The sequence below is a fragment of the Pongo pygmaeus genome, chromosome 17 (genome assembly GCF_028885625.2).
Source record: "Pongo pygmaeus isolate AG05252 chromosome 17, NHGRI_mPonPyg2-v2.0_pri, whole genome shotgun sequence".
Lineage (NCBI taxonomy): Eukaryota > Metazoa > Chordata > Mammalia > Primates > Hominidae > Pongo > Pongo pygmaeus.
The window spans coordinates 85,292,763-85,311,409 of NC_072390.2; the positions used below are offsets into that span (position 1 = coordinate 85,292,763).

At 37.1% G+C, this 18,647-nt stretch overlaps 1 protein-coding gene across 4 annotated transcripts in view; it reads right to left on the bottom strand.

Moving 5' to 3' along the window:
- The window catches only part of RTTN (rotatin), a 204,872-nt gene that overhangs the window by 151,193 nt on the left and 35,032 nt on the right, over positions 1-18,647 (bottom strand). For all 4 annotated transcript variants that reach the window (XR_010124196.1, XM_054460788.2, XM_063653821.1 and 1 more), the window contains 3 exons: positions 16,810-17,022; positions 14,869-14,981; positions 14,024-14,150 (listed from right to left, as the gene is read on the bottom strand). Coding sequence is in view for 3 of the 4 variants with exons in the window: in XM_054460788.2 (XP_054316763.1) it covers positions 14,024-14,150; positions 14,869-14,981; positions 16,810-17,022 (453 nt within the window). In the remaining variant the exon portion in view is untranslated. The remainder of the gene's footprint in view (positions 1-14,023; positions 14,151-14,868; positions 14,982-16,809; positions 17,023-18,647) is intronic.

An 18,647-nucleotide genomic window follows, 5' to 3' on the forward strand; every position in this document is an offset into this window, starting at 1 on the left:
CCATTCCACAGGAGCTTCTTGTAGAGGACACCAACAACCTCAGTGATGCCAAATCCAACGTGTTCATCTCCGTTCTCATCTGACTCTTCCTTCTAATCTCTGTCTCCACTTCTGGCTCCCTCTGTTCCCAACTTCTAACTGGTTAGATCCTAGGCGGCCTTCTCTTCCCTAGTCTCTCAGTAGTTGATCCTATCAAGGCTTGTGGCTTTAATATCATCTCTAAGCCGATGACTGAAAATTTTATACCTAATCTGGGCTCCACACTCCAAAGGTAGTGTGGTGCAATGCTTAAGAATATGGGCTTTGGAGTGAGCCTATCAGGGTTCAAAGCCCAGTTTCACCACTTCTAGTTGAATGATCTTGGACAAATTCAAAGTATCTCCGTTTTCAGAAAGAGGTAGTACCTAGCTCACAGAGCTGTTAGGAGGATTCAATGAGATAATATACTTATAAAAGTACTTGATACATAGAGTAAATGCTCAATAAATGTTAGCTGCTATCATTATTATCAATGAAATTATTAGCATTAGCATTATTATATTTAACAGTCTACTTAACATATGCACTTGATATAAAAAGGCATGTCAAACTTAGGTTCAAAACAGAATTCTACCCAATCCACAATCCCATATTTGGGACATCAATCCAACTGCTAAATCTAAAACCTTAAAATTCATCCTTGATCACTCTCTATCTCCTACTCTCATTATCAGCAAGACCAATTAGCTCCACGTCCATAATACCTCCTAAATTCATTTCCTCCTCTTCATCTCCACTACACACCACATCTCATCAGGGCTACTACAATGAAACTGGTCTTCTTGCCTCCATCCTGACCCCCTACAATCCATTCCCCACGACGGGAGAGTGATCTTTTCAGAAAGATCATCAGATCAAGCGAAAATCACTCATAGCATCTCACTGTGCTTAGAATACAATTCATAGCTTTATAATGTTTGTCCCCCTGTCTACTTTTCAGACCCAATCTGGTACCATTTTTCTATTATCTCATTATACTGCCCTTCTTTTTGTTCGTGAAACACGCAAAGTACATTATCACCTGAAAAGCAGAGGCTTTTTGTTTCCTCTGGCTAGAAATTCTCCTTCCCTCCCTAGCCAGCCTACATAAATTTAGTCCACATTACTAGTCATTCTCTAGTCCTTTATCCTTTCATTGTCTTTACAACACTGTTTTCTTTAAAACACTATATACATAGAATGTATATGCAGTGTTGTAAACTATATATATACATATTCTATACATATAGTGTTATAAACTATATATACATATATACACACACACACACACATACTTTTTATGTATTTAAAGAATTTTTTTTAATTATTATATACTTCTCTCTCTGTCCCCTATCAGAAGGTAAGCTCTCTGATAAGGCTCTTTTCTGTACTTTACATCACTACAGTCTAGCATATAGTAAAGTGTCCAGTAAATATTGCTAAATGAGTGTTAGATGTAGGTAACATGGAAGTGGTGGCCATCTAATCATCCCTAAATTTAAAAGCTATTTTACCTCTTTACCATACCTTCCTCAAAGTTAAGTCTTACAATAAAAAGCTAACTTGCCTCTTCAGGAAAATTAACCTCCACATTACTAGCATGCTCCTACATTTAGGTAGGTAAAGCTGCAGCAATGCCTTGGAGATTTACCAGAAGACACTGGAATAATATCATCTGACAGACATAGCCAATTAAAGTGAAATGCCTTTACAAATCCTTATATCCAAACCAAGATACTATATCTTTATGACACAGGGGCTAACTACAAGAAATCTCATCATTTGGAGCTTTTGACTTGGATTATTATAACTCCCTGATAATAAATACATATCAATTTTTTAAAACCACATTGCACTATATAGATGATTATCTTTTGTGACAAAAGAAAAATCACAATATTTTGCAACAACAGTGTCAACTAATATAAATTTCCAAATAGTTAACAAGAAAATAAAACACTAAATGAAAGTTCACATTCTTTTATTTTCTCTCCTTTTACAACTAGGATAATAAGGTGAGATTTAACAAAAATATTCTTTCAGTTTAAATTTTGCAACAAAATGTATGACACTTGGTTATAAAAACTATAGTATATTAAAATTTAGAATTTTCAAAATTACTAAAATTCAGTGCATTTTTTTAAAAAACAAATTTGAAACTGACACATACATATTTGTTTCTGACATTCCTTTTTTCCTATCATTCTATGATAGGAAAAATTATCTGGATGTTAATTTTTTAGAACTCCTCTAAAAAATTAACATCCAGATTATTCCTACTTGAAATTCATCATATAACAAAATGATCATATACATCAATAACTCAATTTACACCAAATATTTTCCTATCTGCAAAAATTTTTACTTCCAATAATTATTTAAAATCTGCCTCAAGAAAGATATCAAATCGTATTCCATCATTTTAAATCTCGGGGTATAATAACTATCCCAAATACAGGGATCTTAGTTTCTTGACCTATTTATCTCAATGATACTCACCTGCCCTATATAACTGAGGAACCCTTCTCTTTTCACTTGTTCTACCTCTAAAATCATAAATGTAGGTTTCTAATCTTCTTACTCAACTTGAAATATGGTCCTCCTTTGACCTCCAGTCCATAAACCCTTCTACTTTCTTCCCTGTAGTCTTTACAGCCTTTGGTTCTACAGTCTGTCATTTCAACTACTCAGCTCACTTGCACCACAGGCGTTCCCTCCTCCCCAACAGCAATGAAATAACCCTACCCTTGATCGATCTCAATGTTCACATTCCCAGAAACCACACCAGCTAGCCAAAGATAAACAGGCAAAGTAGAATAGTCTCCCTATTAAGATTAAAGACACAACTGACTAAGCTCTTTATGCAGCCCAAAAATGCTACTATTTGATATTATCAAATATCTACTCATATTAGTCATTTCACACACTCAACATCTCACCTTCAATCTCAAAGAAAATACAGACTCAATAGAAGGAGGCTCCTGCAACTTCCTGTTATATCTAAGCCCACCTAACCCCAATTAGCCATCATGTTTAAGGTCCCACCGCCTTCAACTTTCAAAGGCACTAGCTTCTTTTAATTAGCTACTTGCTACCCACTATCTTCAATGTTTCCTCCTCTGATTCTTTCTCTTATTTCAACATATACAAATGAAAATATAACTTCATTACAAACCCCTTCCAAGGTGCATCACCACTGTCAAATCCCTAAAGGCAAGGCAGAAACAAATATACAACAACTATCTAAAGAATACGAGATCACAAGAAAAAGCTACCCTGCCAAAGAAGACCTGAAAATCAAAATAACAGTATCTGCTACAATAAACAACATAAGGAAGATTCAATAGCCATAACAAGTGGGAGGATTCTAATACAATAATCTAAACAAGATTATAAAATAAATATGTTTAAAATTCACAACATCACAAAAGAAGAAACTAGAGGACTTGTTCCTGGCCTTGAGCAGCTCTTAGGGAAGTGGTGAGTGCAATAGGCATGGAGCAGCCCACTCTTGCAACGATCCTCTAGGATCCTAACTATGGGAGACCCCATGACCTGCACAGACCTTTGAGTTGCAAGGGAGAACTTCCCAATGAGTTGCCAGAGACAGAATCCCAGTCTGCACAGAGCCCAGAGGGTCTGGCGCAGTAATGGCTGCACTGGGACATAGCCATAGGTGCCTGTTGCAGGAAGTCAGGGACCCCGAACGGAGGGACCCGCTGAAGCCATGGCAGAAGAACGTGGATTGTGAAGATTTCATGGACATTTATTAGTTCCCCAAATTAATACTTTTATAATTTCTTATGCCTGTCTTTACTGCAATCTCTAAACATAAATTGTGAAGATTTCATGGACACTTATCACTTCCCCAGTCAATACCCTTGTGATTTCCTATGCCTGTCTTTACTTTAATTTCTTAATCCTGTCATCTCATAACCCAAGGAGGATGTATGTCGCCTCAGGACCCTGTGATAATTGCGTTAACTGCACAAATTGTAGAGCATGTGTGTTTGAACAATATGAAATCTGGGCTCCTTGAAAAAAGAACAGAATAACAGCAATGTTCAGGGAATAAGAGAGATAACCTCAAACTCTGACCACTGGTGAGCTGGGCGGAACAGAGCCATATTTCTCTTCTTTCAAAAGCAAATGGGAGAAATATTGCTAAATTCTTTTTCTCAGCAAGGAACATCCCTGAGAAAGAGAATGTGCCCCTGAGGGTAGGTCTCTAAAATGGCCCCCTTGGGTGTGGCTGTCTTCTATGGTCCAGACTGTAGGGATGAAATAAGCCCCAGTCTTCCATAGCGCTCCCAGGCTTATTAGGAAGAGGAAATTCCTGCCTAATAAATTTTGGTCAGACTGGTTGCTCTCAAACCCTGTCTACTGATAAGATGTTATCAATGACAATGGTGCCCAAAACTTCATTAGCAATTTTAATTTTGCCCTGGTCCTGTGGTCCTGTGATCTCGCCCTGCCTCCATTTGCCTTGTGATATTCTATTACCCTGTTAAGTACATGATCTTTGTGACCCACACCCTATTCCTACACTCCCTACCCTTTTGAAAGTCCCTAATAAAAACTTGCTGGTTTTGCGGCTTGTGGGGCATCACAGAACCCACCAACGTGATGTCTCCCCTGGACGCCCAGCTTTAAAATTTCCCTCTTTTGTACTCTGTCCTTTTATTTCCCAACCTGGCTGACACTTAGGGAAAACAGAAAAGAACCTACATGACTATTGGGGCAGGTTCCCCGATAGGTGCCCATCACCCAAAGCTTGACATACTCCTCTAGGTGGCTTTAGCCTTAGTTGGCTGCCAGAAGTAGAAAGAGCAGGGCTATCTTTCCCACAAGACTGGGCCAACCTGATCTGAATGCCACCCTGTCTGCCAGCCTCTCAAAGGGTCCTGTCTGCCTCACTAGCTTGCAACACAGCCTCAGCTGCCCTGCCGAAATGCTCACCAACAGCCACCACCATAGGTCTTTTGCCAACAGCCTCTGCCTTCCTGTCAGAGCGCTTTTGCAGGCATACACCCACCCACAGCCAATCCCTACTGGTGTGCACTTGCCTGCAGCCTCCCCTGCCAGTGTGCACTCGCCCATGGTCACCCCCACCACAAGTGCACTCTCCCAAAGCACTGCCCCACGCCCCCTCAGAGCACTTTTTCGGGCAGTCACCATCGGAAAGTTGTTGCCAGCAGACTGGGAACATCTCGGTTCCTCCAGTGCAGCAGGTGCTTGACCTCAAGGGACCAGAAATCAAAGCCACTGGCCTGTTCAGTGTACCCCCAGGGTTAGAGCACACAGCCCAGGGATGCTGAGCTGAGCTCTGGCCCTGAAAGCACACAGAAACCAAGCCAATTGACTAATCCCAACTTATACCACAGTAAAATCCTCAGGGCATCAAATAATGTAAAAGCAAAAGGCCCCATCCAAAGTACAGCAACTTCAAAGATTAAAGGAACATCAGCCCACACAGATAAGAAAAAAAACAGTATAAGAATTCTGGCAATTCTAAAAGCCAGAATGTCTTCTTACTTTCAAATAACCACACTAGCTCCCCAGCAAACGTTCTTAACCAAACTGAAATGGCTAAAATGACAGAATTCAGAAGCTGGAAGGCAAGGAAGCTCGAAATGATATAGAAGGCTGAAGCCCCACCCATGGAAACCAGTAAAATGGTGGTTTGATCCGTGATCGGATCTGACACAAACATTTTAAGTAAGAACAAAACTGAACTTCTGGAAACAAAAATTTCATGACAGGAATTTCATAATGCAATTGGAAGCATTAATAACATAACTGAGGAAAAAAATCTCAGAGCTCAAAGACTACTCCTTTGAATAATCATAGGCAAACAGAAATAAAGAAAAAAGAATTTAAAAATAAAAAAAAACTTCAAGAAATATGGGACTATGTAAACAAAACGAACCTACCACCCATCAGCATTCCAGAAAGAGAAGGAGAGAAAGCAAGCAACTTGGAAAGCATATTTGTGGATATTTTCCACGAAAATTTCTCCAACCTCACTAGGCAGGTCAATAAACAAATTCAGGAAACTCAGAGAACCCCAGTGAGATACTATTCAAGATGACCACCCCCAAGACACATAGTCATCATTCTCCAAGGTCAACAGGAAAGAAAAAATCTTAAAAGGAAGCTAGAAAGAAAGAGCAGGTCACATATAAAAAGAACTCCATCAGGCTAACAGCAGACCTTTCAGCAGAAATCTTACAAGCCAGAAGAGATTGGGGACCTATAATCAGCATGCTTAAAGAAATTCAAACCAAGTATTTCATATCCAGCCAAGCTAAGCTTCATAAGCAAAGGAAAAACAAAATTATTTTCAGAGAAGCAAACACTAAGGGAATTCATTACCGTGAGACCTGACTTACAAGGGGTCCTCAATGGAGTGCTAAAAAAGGAAGCAAAAAGACCATTACCTGCCTCCACAAAAACACACTAAAATACATCTCCCACTGACACTATGATGCAAGTATACAATCAAGTCTACATAACAACCAGCTAGCAACATGGCGACAGAATCAAATCCTCACATATCAGTACTGACCTTGAACATAAACAGGCTAAACACCTCGCTTAAAAAGCACAGAGTGGCAAGCTGGATAAAGAACCAAGACCCAACTATATGCTGTCAAGAGACCCAATTCACATGCAATGACACCCACAGGCTCAAAGTAATAGAATGGAGATAAAGATCTATCAAGCAATCAAAACAAAAAAAGAGCAGGGGTTGCTATTCTTATTTCAGACAAAACAGACTTTAAACCAACAATGATCAAAAGGATAAAGAAAGGCATTACATAATGATAAAGGGTTCAATTCAACAGAAGATTAAACTATCCTAAATATATATGCACCCAACATTAGAGCACCCAGTCATAAAACAAGTTCTTAGAGACCTACAGAGTTTTAGATAACCACAAAATAATAGTGGGAGACTTCAACACCCCACTGACAGTGTTAGACAAATCACTGAGGCAGCAAACTAACAAAGATAGTTTGGACCTAAACTTGACACCTGAGCAAATGGACCTAGGAGACTCTACAGAGTACTCCACTCAACAAAAGGAAAACACATTCTTCTCATCTGCACACAGCACACACTCTAAGATCAACCACATGTTCAGCTGCAAAGCAATTCTCAACAAATTCAAGAAAACTGAAATCATACCAACCACACTCTCAGGCCACAGTACAATAAAAATAGAAATCATTACCAAGAAGATCTCTCAAAAATGATACAATTACAGGGAACTTAAACCTGCACCTGAATGACTTTTGAGTAAAGAATGAAATTAAGGCAGAAATCATAAAATTCTTTGAAACTAACAAAAACAGAAACACAACATATCAGAATCTTTAGAATACAGCTAAGGCAGTGTTAAGAGGAAACTATATAGCACTAAATGCCTATATGAAGAAGTTAGAAAGATTGCAAACTAACAACCTGACACCACACTTAGAGGAACTAGAAAAGCAAGAGCAAACCAACCTGAAAGCTAGCAGAAGAACCAAAGTCAGGGCTGAATTGAATGAAACTGAGACACAAAAATTCACACAAAAGATCAACAAAACCAAATTTTGATTCTCCAAAAGAATAAATAAGATTGATATATCACTAGCTAGATTAATAAAGAAAAAAAGAGACAATCCAAATAAACACAATCAGAAATTACAAAAGTGACATTATCACTGACCCCACAGAAAGACCCTCAGAGACCATTAAGAAAAACTCTATGCATACCAAACAGAAAGCCTAGAATAAATGGATAAATTTCTGGAAATATACAAACTCCCAAGATTGGACCAGAAAGAAATTAAAACCATGAACAGAACAGTAATGTGTTCCTCCAAAGTTGAATCAGTCATTAAAAAATAAAAAAAGCCTACCAACCAGAAAAAAACACTGAGCCAGACAAACTCACAGCCAAATTCTACCAAATATAAAAAGAAGTGGTACCAATCCTACTGAAATTATTCCAAAAAATGAAGGAGGAGTGACTCCTCTCTAACTCATTCTATGAAGCCAGCATCATCCTGATACCAAACCCTAGCAGAGACACAACAAAAAAAGAAAACTTGAGGTCAATATCCCTGATGGACATAAATGTAAAAATTCTCAACAAAATATTGGTATACTGAAACCAGCAGGACAGCAAAAAGCTAATCCACCACAATCAAGTATGCCTTATCCTCTGGATGCAAGGTTTATTCAACATATGCAAATCAATAAATGTGATTCATCACATAAACAGAACCAAAAAAAAAACCACATGATCATCTCAACAGACAAAAGAGAAAAGGCTTTTGATAAAATTCAACATTCCTTCGTGTTAAAAACCGTCATCAAACTAGGCACTGAAGCCTCAAAATAATAAGAGTTATCCATGACAAAGCCACAGCCAGTATCATACTGAACAAGCAAAAGCTAGAAACAGTCCCCTTGAGAACCAGAACAAGACAAAGATGCCAACTCTCACCACTTCTATTCAATATGCTATTGGAAGGCCTAGCCAGATCAATCAGGCAAGAAAAATAAAAGGCATCCAAATAGGAAGAGGAAGTCAAATTCTCTCTCTTCACAGATGATTCTACACCTGAAAAAAAAAAAAAAAACCCATATTCTCTGCCCAAAGGTTCTTAGAACTGATAAATGACTTCAGTGAAGTTCCAAGATACAAAATCAATGTACAAAAATCAGTAGCATTTCTATACTCCAATAACATCCAAGCTCAGAGCCAAATCACAATGAGAATTGTAAAACACTGCAGAAAGATAACAGAGATGACACAAATAAATGGAAAAACATTCTGTGCTCATGAATAGGAAGAATCAATATTGTTAAAATGGCCATACTTCCCAAAGCAATTTACAGATTCAACACTATTCTCATCAAACTACCAATGTCATTCTTCACAGAATTAGAAAAAAAATTCTAAAATTCATATGGAACCAAAAAAAAGAGACCGAATAGCCAAAGCAAACTTAAGCAAAAAGAACAAAGCTGGAGGCATCAGACTGCCTGACTTCAAACTATACTATAGGGCAACAGTAACCAAAACAGCATGGTACTGGTACAAAAACAGATACACAGGCCACTAGAACAGGTTAAAGAACACAAAAATATAGCCACACACCTACAACCATCTGATCTTTGAAAAGACAACAATAACAAACAATGGGGAAATAACTCCCTACTCAGTAAACAGTGCTGGAATAACTGGTTAGGTGTATTCAAAAGATTGAAACTGCACCCCCTTCCTTTCACCATATATAAAAATCAACTCGAAATGGATTCGACTTAAATGTAAGACTTAAAACTATAAAAACCCTAGAAAAATACCTAGGAAATACCATTCTGGACACAGGCCTTGGAAAATATTTCATGATGAAGTCTCCAAAAAAAGCAATTGCAACAAAAACAGAAATAGGTAAGTGGGACCTAATGAAACTAAAAAGTTTCTGCACAGTAAAAGAAACTATCAACTAAGTAAAAATATCAACTAAGTAAAAAGCCTACAGAATGGGAGAAAATATTTACAAACTATGCATGTGACAAAGGTCTAATATCCAGAATCTATAAGGCACTTAAATCAACAAGTAAAAAACAAATAACCCCATTACAAATGGGCAAAGGACATAAACAGACACTTCTCAAAAGAAGACATACATATGGTCAACAAGCATATGAAAGAATGCTCAATATCACTAATCATTAGAAAAGTCCAAATCAAAACCACAATGCGATATCATCCCACACCAGTCAGAATGGCTATTATTAAAAAGTAAAAGAATAACAGGTGTTGGCAAGGTTGGAGAGAAAAGGCAACACAATACTATAAGCCCTATACACTGCTTGTGGGAATTTAAATTAATTCAGTCACTGTGGAAAACAGTTTGGAGATGTCTCAAAGAACTTAAAACAGAACTACCATTTGACCTAGCAATCCCTTACTGGGTATAGACCCAAAAAAATATAAATCGTTCTACCACAAAGACACATGAACCCAGATGTTCACGGCGGCACTATTCACAATAGCAAAGACATGGGATCAACCTAGATGCCCATGAACAGTGGATTGGATAAAGAAACTATGATACATATACATCATGGAAAACTACTCAGCCATTAAAAAAGAATAAAATAATGTCTTTTGCAGCAACATGGATGCAACCAGAGGCCATTATCCTAAGTGAATTAACACAGGAAAACCAAATACAGCACATTCTCACTTAGAAGTGGGAACTGAACACTGCATATACACATGGATACAAAGATGGGAACAATAGACACTGGGGTCTACTTCACAAGGGAAGGTGGGAAGAGAATGTATTAGCCTATTCTCACACTGCTATAAGGACATACCCGAGACTGGGTAATACATAAGGAAAGAAGTTTAATTGACTCACAGTTCTGCATGGCTGACAAAGCCTCAGGAAATAATCATGGCGGAAGGCACCTCTTCACAGGGCAGCAGGCGACAGACAGAATGCCAGCAGAGGCAATGCCAGATGCTTATAAAACCATCAGATCTCATGAGAACTCACTCACTGTTAGAAGAACAGGATGGGGGAAACTGCTTCCATGATTCCAATTACCTCCTCCCACTGGGTCCCTCCCACGACACGTGGGGATTACAGAATTACAATTCAAGATGAGATTTGGGTGGGGACACAAAGACAAACCATATCAGAGGGTGAGGATCAAAAAACTAACTATTGGGTACTATGCTCACTACCTGGCTGACAAAATCATTTGTACACCAAACCCCAGCAGCACACAATTCACCCATGCAACAAACCTGCACACGCACCCTCAACCCTAAAATAAAAGTTGAAAAAAAAAAAAAAAAACAGAAACTAATGAAAGATTACATGAAAAAAGAACAAGTCAATTAAAGAACCAAAGAAAAGGTATAGACACGAAAAATAGTGTAAGTGATAATCAAAACTTGATAAATTTAAAAAAATACTATGATGGGAAATGACTTTGCACCCATTAGGATGGTTACTATTATTAAAAAAAAAAAAAAAAAAAAACAAGGCCAAGCATTGTGGCTCACGTTTGTAATCCCAGCACTTTGGGAGGCCAAGGCGGGTGGATCATGAGGTCAAGAGATTGAGACCATCCTGGCCAACATGGTGAAACCCCATCTCTGCTAAAAATACAAAAATTAGTTGGGCATGGTGGTGCACGCCTGTAGTCCCCGCTACTCGGGAGGCTGAGGCAGGAGAATCACTTGAACCCGGGAGGCAGAGGTTGCAGTGAGCCAAGATCGTGCCACTGCACTCCAGCCTGGTGACACAGCGAGACTCCATCTCAAAAAAAGAAAATCCAGAAAATAAGTATTGCCAAGGATGAAGAGAAACTGGAATCCTTGGCACTGCCAGTGGGAACATAAAATAGTACAGTCACTGGAAAACAGTATGGCAATTCCTCAAAAATTAAACACAGAATTACCATGTGATCTACCAATTCCACTTCTGGGTATATAAACAATTGCAAAAAGATGGAAACAACCCAAATGCCTATCAACGGATGAATAAACAAAATGTAGTATAGGATGAGTGTCCCTTATCTGAAATGCTTGGGACCAGAAGTGTTTCAGATTTTGAAATCATTTGGATTTCTTAATATTTGCATTATACTTTCCAGTTGAGCATCCCTAATCTGAAAATTCAAAACCGGAAATGCTCCAACATGCATTTCCTTTAAGTGTCATTTCGGCACTCGAAAAGTGTCAGATTGTGGAGCCTTTTAAATTTTGGATTTTCAGAATTGGGGTGTTCATATATACAGATAATAGATTATTATTACGTCTTAAAAAGGAATGAAATGTTGATACATGTTACAACATGGATGAGCCTTGAGAACATTATATTAAGTGAAATAACCCAGTAACAAAAAGACAAACACTGTATGATTCTACTTATATGAGTTACCTAGGGACCTCAAATTCATAGAGACAGAAAGTAGAAAGGTGGCTGTCAGGGGCTGGGAGAAGGGGAGAATGTGGAGTTATTGTTTAATGACTATAAAGTTTCAATTTGGGAGATGGGTAATGGTGATGATGGTACAACAATACGAATGTATTTATGCCACTGAATTGTACACTGAAAACATAGTTAAAATGGTAAAATTTTTTTCTTTTTTTTTTTTTTTTGTCAGAAATGAAGTCTCACCCTGTTGCCTAGGCTAGAGTGCAGTGGCACGATCACAGCTCTCTGTACCTTGACCTCCCAGGCTCAAGCGATCCTCCTGCCTCAGCCTCCCAAGTAGTTGGGACTACAGGCACATGCCACCATGCCCAACTATTTTTTTTTTTTTTTTTTCTTGTAGAGACAGGATTTCCCTATGTTGCCCAGGCTGGTCTCAAACTCCTGGGCTCCAGTGATCCTCCTGCCTTGGCCTTCCCAAATGCTGGGATTACAGGCATGAGCCACCCCACCTGGCCTAAAATAAATTTTATGTTATATATATATCACCATCAAAAAAAAGTAAATTAGACAAAGCTGAGGAAAGAATTACTGTACTGAAAGGATACCACTGAGAAATTCTACCCAAATAAAACCTAAAAAGATATGGAAAATATGAAAGAAGGCTTAAAAGACACAAAGGGTAAACTAAGAAGGTCTAACACAGGTCTAGTAAGAGTTCCACTTGGAGCAAACAGCAAGGATAAGAGAAAAGCAATATTCAAAATAAGCATGACCAAGAATTATACAGAAGTGAAGGCAGATTGAGTGTTCAAAGCAAAAAGTCCTAAGCAAGATAACTAGAAAATCATGTATGCGTGGAGACACATTTTAATGAAACCGCAGGGCACCACAGAAAAGGAAAATATTTTAAAACAAACTAGAGAAAAAAATTAAAAGAAATCATAATTAACTGATATCAGACTTCTCAACAATGACAGAAGCCTAATAAGAATGAAGCAATACTGGCAAAGTGCTAATAAAAACTAGCAGTCAACCTGTATTTTATATGCAGCCAAATTACTATTCAAAATAAGGTGAAATCATGACATTTTCAAACATATGCACACAGTCACAGACTGTCACTGAAAATACTGAAAAACTTACTTCAATAAAAAGGAGACTGAACCTAAATATTTATCAATAAATAAAAGGAAGTATATTCAAACTTAATAGCAGTTAAGGTGAATGAACTAAGCAAATCTCAAATCCTGCTATATATACTAATCATGCTATATATAAAATTCTTTATATTATTTATTAAAGATACAGCTTTATAAATAATATACACCAACTGGATGGGAAGAATATACACCAGCTGTGTAAGAGTGGCTAGGCTATGCTGGTGGGAGAAGAGAAAGCAAAGAAGCTTCCTCTATAACTAGTATTTTTCTTTGAATAAAAATGAATCAGAAGTAAAAATGACAAAATGTAAACACTTATTATAACCAAACAGTACTTACAAGAGTGTTAAATACAAAAGGACACTTTCAAGAGTACATAGGAATATATATACTTTTAAATATTGTCCTATGTACAGTGTTCTTTTCAACATTGAAATATTTAATATTCTATGCTGAAATATTTTATCATTTAAGAAGACAGAAAAATAAATGTTTCAAAAGAAAAGAAAAATAAAAAATAACATCAAAAAAACAGAATTAAAACCATAAAATCTAGGCCATAACAACCTAAAAGGTTTCCTGGGCATAGAAATCACTTTTGAATACCTGGAAATCAATTTTCCTTATAATTTTTCCATCATTAATACAACATAAATGTAATTCTTAATAAAACTTCGAATAAAGCAATTCAATTACTGGACTTACTAAGTTAAGAGAATTTAATAGTACAAATTTTCCAGAATTGACTAGTAATTATCATCTACTTTTATGGGATATAGTTCTTATATCTCATAAAAAAGGTCAAGTAAATTAAGTTTGAAGGTATAACAAGAGAGTCTACTATTTGTTCTCAAAAACAAAACATACAAAGAACAAAACCTCACCTTCGTGATTTCCAGACAGCAGCGGTAAGTTTCAGCTTTCACTTGTGGCAACGGGTGAGACAACATATGGAGAAGCACCTTCTGACTTTCTCCTTGTAGTAATGGACTGGCCTGAGCAGATTTCCAGCTGGTGAAAAAGTAAAACAACCAAGACGTCTGAGGCAAGTAAGTTACTAAGCAAAAGACTGCAAAGCATACTGGAAGGGATTTCTTCCTACTCGAATTCCTCAAACTGAGATCTTATTAAAAATAACCAATATTAGCAAGTAGTCACCTAAGCACTTATTTGTTTCAGGGCAGAGGAGGTTCTGTCTTAAAGAGTATTTTTAAAAACCCAAAATGTCTACTACTCAGTTGATGTTTATCACATCACAGAATTTATCCTTTCCAAAAGCAATAAAGACACTAAGTTCTAAAAAGAAATTTGCTTATGTCCTCAAAATAAATTAACCAATACACAGTCTTTTCTAAAAATCCACATAAGAAAAAGGTACAAAGTAATAAAAGTTACAAAACTCTCAGTTTAAATTATTAATTAAAACTTTAAAGATAAATAAACAACGTGTGTGAATAGTCTGGATGGATACTAAAAACAAATGTATAAAAATCCAAGGATTATTCATTTTGATTGTAGGCATGACATTTTTGAAGTTTAATCTTGAATATAGCAGTTAAGTATCCTAATGCAGCCATACATATACCCTTTAAAAGTCAGACACATATAAAAGCAATTAAACTAAAAAATAACAAAGATATAAGGTCAGTTTCACTTTCACTGTTTCTAAGTTTACACACACCCTAAGTGTCCAATAATAATGTAATCACAATAAGAAAGAAAATATTACATCTTTGAACAAATGCTGATGATTTCCTTTATTAGGGGGAAATGCTGATGATAGGAAAAGCTACGCAAGGCTTGGTCTGCCAGCTCCACTAATTCTAAGAGATTCTTCTCTCCCTAAAAAAGAAGCAGAATGGAACAATAAATGTCAAGTTCATATGCAATGATATTCTCAACAGCTAACTAAGCAGCTTCAAGAAATTAGACCATTCAGAGACCATGAGACTGTTTACATTTGTTTAAGTCCACTTTCTCATCAAGCAACCTAAAAATGTCAGCCTGGGTGGAGAAATGTAGGAAAATTCCCTAGCTAAATGCCACATGAGGCTTTCTATTATTTAACTCTGAGTAAGCTTAAAGTTACAATCAAGTTGCCTGATTCTTTGATTACTTCTTTGTAGCTCTACCTCCCCTAATAAAAGTAGGGCTAATGTATTTATTTTATTATAAACCTGCCTCTTGTAGCAGCCTGACCACTAGGAACATACAGGACATTGAACACCTGTGATTAACTGACCATGCAAAATGCCACAGAGGCCAGACCCAGTGGCTCACGCCTGTAATTCCAACACGTCGGGAGGCCGAGGCGGGCAGATCACTTGAAGTCAGGAGTTCAAGACTAGCCTCGGAAACATAGCAAAACCCCTTCTCTACAAAAAATACAAAAAATTAGCTGGTTATGGTGGCACGAGCCTGTAATCCCAGCTACTTGAGACACTAAGGCGGGAGGTGGAGCTTGCAGTGAGCCAAGACTACACCACTGCACTCCAGCCTGGGAGACAGAGTGAGATTCCGTCTCAAAAAAAAACAAGCCACAGAAATACTTCAACTTAAAGACACAATTCAAAATTCTATCACAGAGAAAACAAGAAGACAGTGGTACTAACATGTGGCAAAAGGAAAGGAAAAAAAAACTATCGTGGTAAATAAGAAAAATTATAAACATCAAGTTCAAGGCCAGGCACGGTGGCTAACACCTTTAATCCTAGCATTTTGGAGGCCAAGGTGGGAGGACGGCTTGAGGCCAGGAGTTCAAGACCAGCCTGGGCAACACAGTGAGACCTCATCTCTACAAAACAATTTAAAAATCAGCCAGGTGTGGTAGCATGTGCATATAGTACTAGTTGCTTGGGAGGCTGAGGCAGATGGATTGCTGGAGCCCAAGAGATCAAGGCTGTAGCCTAGGCAACAGAGGAGGCTGTCAAAAAAAAAAATTTTTTTCAAGAAAATAAATAGGTTCAGATAGATTCTACTGTAGGCGCCAAAATGAGTAAGAATTTTATCCCTAATTCCTCAAGATCTTCAGAATCCATGTCCTTATTTTCAAACAATAAACAACTCTTGTATTAATGTCTGTCTCTAAGACCCATTAACCCTTTCATTGATAACATACTAATATTCTAGTAGTATTTTTAAAAGGGATAAATACTGACACATAATTATTGCTGTAACACTGCCACAAAGTCATCCTAATACATTATAAACAATGTAGTTCATGACTGTACTTAATATATTTCAAAAATCAGGCTTTATATATATGTAATAACTATCTATAAAATATTGAGGCAAAAATATGTCTACAAGTAAGCACTAAAATAGGCCTTATAATTTTGGTTACATCAACTGTCATTCAGTTCATATCAGTAAGTCACTTCATAGAGGTACTCATTATTAAATATTAAGACATTTGTAATAACCACTGCTTTTTTGTAAATCACTGATATTAGGAATATACACCATTAATTAAAGTCTTTGTTTTACTTCTATACAAATCATATCCTTACTTTAACCTGTTAAATAACAGGTTATTTATAATTGACCCACTCAGGAATAATGTATCCCACCTGTGACAATTCAATTATATGTCCATCAATTTGAAAAGTATAGATTAAATTTTCAAAATATGTCAAAGGGATTTAAAAGAGATATTAAAAAAGCTTTTTACCTCTTTCCCAATATCAGACAGGAAGTTACAGGTGCATTCAATTGAATAAGCGGCCTCTGCAGTTCGTTTATAAATACTGTAGTTTTCAGAACTCAGCTGTTCCAAATAGGCCACAACAGCTTCATGAATATTTGGATATTCCAAAGAAATAGGCATGTCCAAAGAAAGGAGAAATAATGCTGTTGACATAGGCTCTGGTAAAAACTCGCTTGCCTTGATGAATTAAAAAAACAAAAAAATTAAAACTTTGTTTAAAAAAAAACTTATTTTAGAGAAACATAGTGGGCTATAGTCTTAATCTAATCCAACTTCCTTTTTAGCAATTCTTTGTCAAAAAACTGAAGCTTTTTCCAAAGAAAATCCCATTTCCCAACACATCATCTACCTCTACCTCTATGTCTTTGTTCAATACAAAATGTCTCAAGTCCAAATATCAACTCTTTCTCAAAGCCTAGGATACTAACTGCTTTCTTCTTCCCCAAACCAACTTCTTCTCTCCCTGAGCCCTGCACCTTGTATATACCTCTGCTATTGAACTAAGGCATGAGGCCTTTTTCTCTAAGTATTTTCTGTACATGTACACAAATCTCCACAATAACCCGATAAACTGAAGACAAGAACCCTTCCCCATCCCATAGCTGAACATGACAGAGCTTATTAATGACATATTAATAACACGAAATCAAGTATAGCTATAGATTGATTTGAACAGAAACAAATTTTTTTCTTTGGTTTTGTCTTTTAGAGGGGTAGTGGAAATTCAATATAATATTTTAAATAGTTCTAAAATACAGAAGATAGCCCCTTAATTAGTATAAAATCAATATGCCCAAATGAAATATTATACACATTATAACCTTACATCAATAGATTTAAAACTGAAAGAACTATGGTTTTTAAAAAAATGGTTCTAGTTTTGTGACAGGATTCTAAATATCAATTAAAGGAAAAAAAAGGACTAAAAATTTGATGTTCAGAGAAAATCTCTTGACAAGGCTCACTATTACGGCTGAAATGCTGCCTCTACAACAGTAGGTTTGGTCATGATGTATTTCATGGATAACCTATTTCAAGGATAATCATTAACTACCTGAAAGTCTAAGAGCTTAATCAGCTAAACAACAATACCTTTCAATGAATATAGTTGTTAAATGAAGATCAGAAACTACAGAAATCAAAATTTTAGATTACACAGACATGACAAACCTCCAGATTAGTAAAACAGCAGCTATTAGAAAGTAAAGAGAAACGTCATTATTCTGTGAAGAACTATGCTTTTTTTTGTGGGCGGGGGAGGAAAAAGAGAAACTCAATTATCTGCTCACCTATTATTCACTCACTCAGCGAATATTAATTGGGCCTTACTGTGTTCCTCTACTATATGCCAGGTACCTCTCCAGTCCTGGGAACCCAGCAGAGAGCAAAATAAAACCTCTGCCCGCATGAAGCTCACATCCCACTGAAGAAAGTAGAGTGTAAATCGATATACTTCCTAAGATGTTAGGTGTGGCTAAAAAGTGTTTTAAAACAGGATAGGAAAGATGAAGAGGAACAGAGAAGTAATGGGGAGTGGAGGCAGGGAAATGCTACTTCTCCAAAGTAGTAGAGGCCTTTTTCTCCAAAGTAGTAGAGGAAGGCCTCGCTAATAAGGTGACATTTAAGTAGAACCCTGGAAGGGTCAGGAGCCATGTGGCTATCTGAGGGAAAGCATTTATAGAAGAGGGAAGAGCAATTACAAAAACTATTATTCGGTAGCAAGAAAGCCAGTGTAGCTGGTTCTGAGGGATGGAGTAAGAAAGGAGTGGTGGGCCAGATGAGTTAAGGCTTTGGGTCATCAT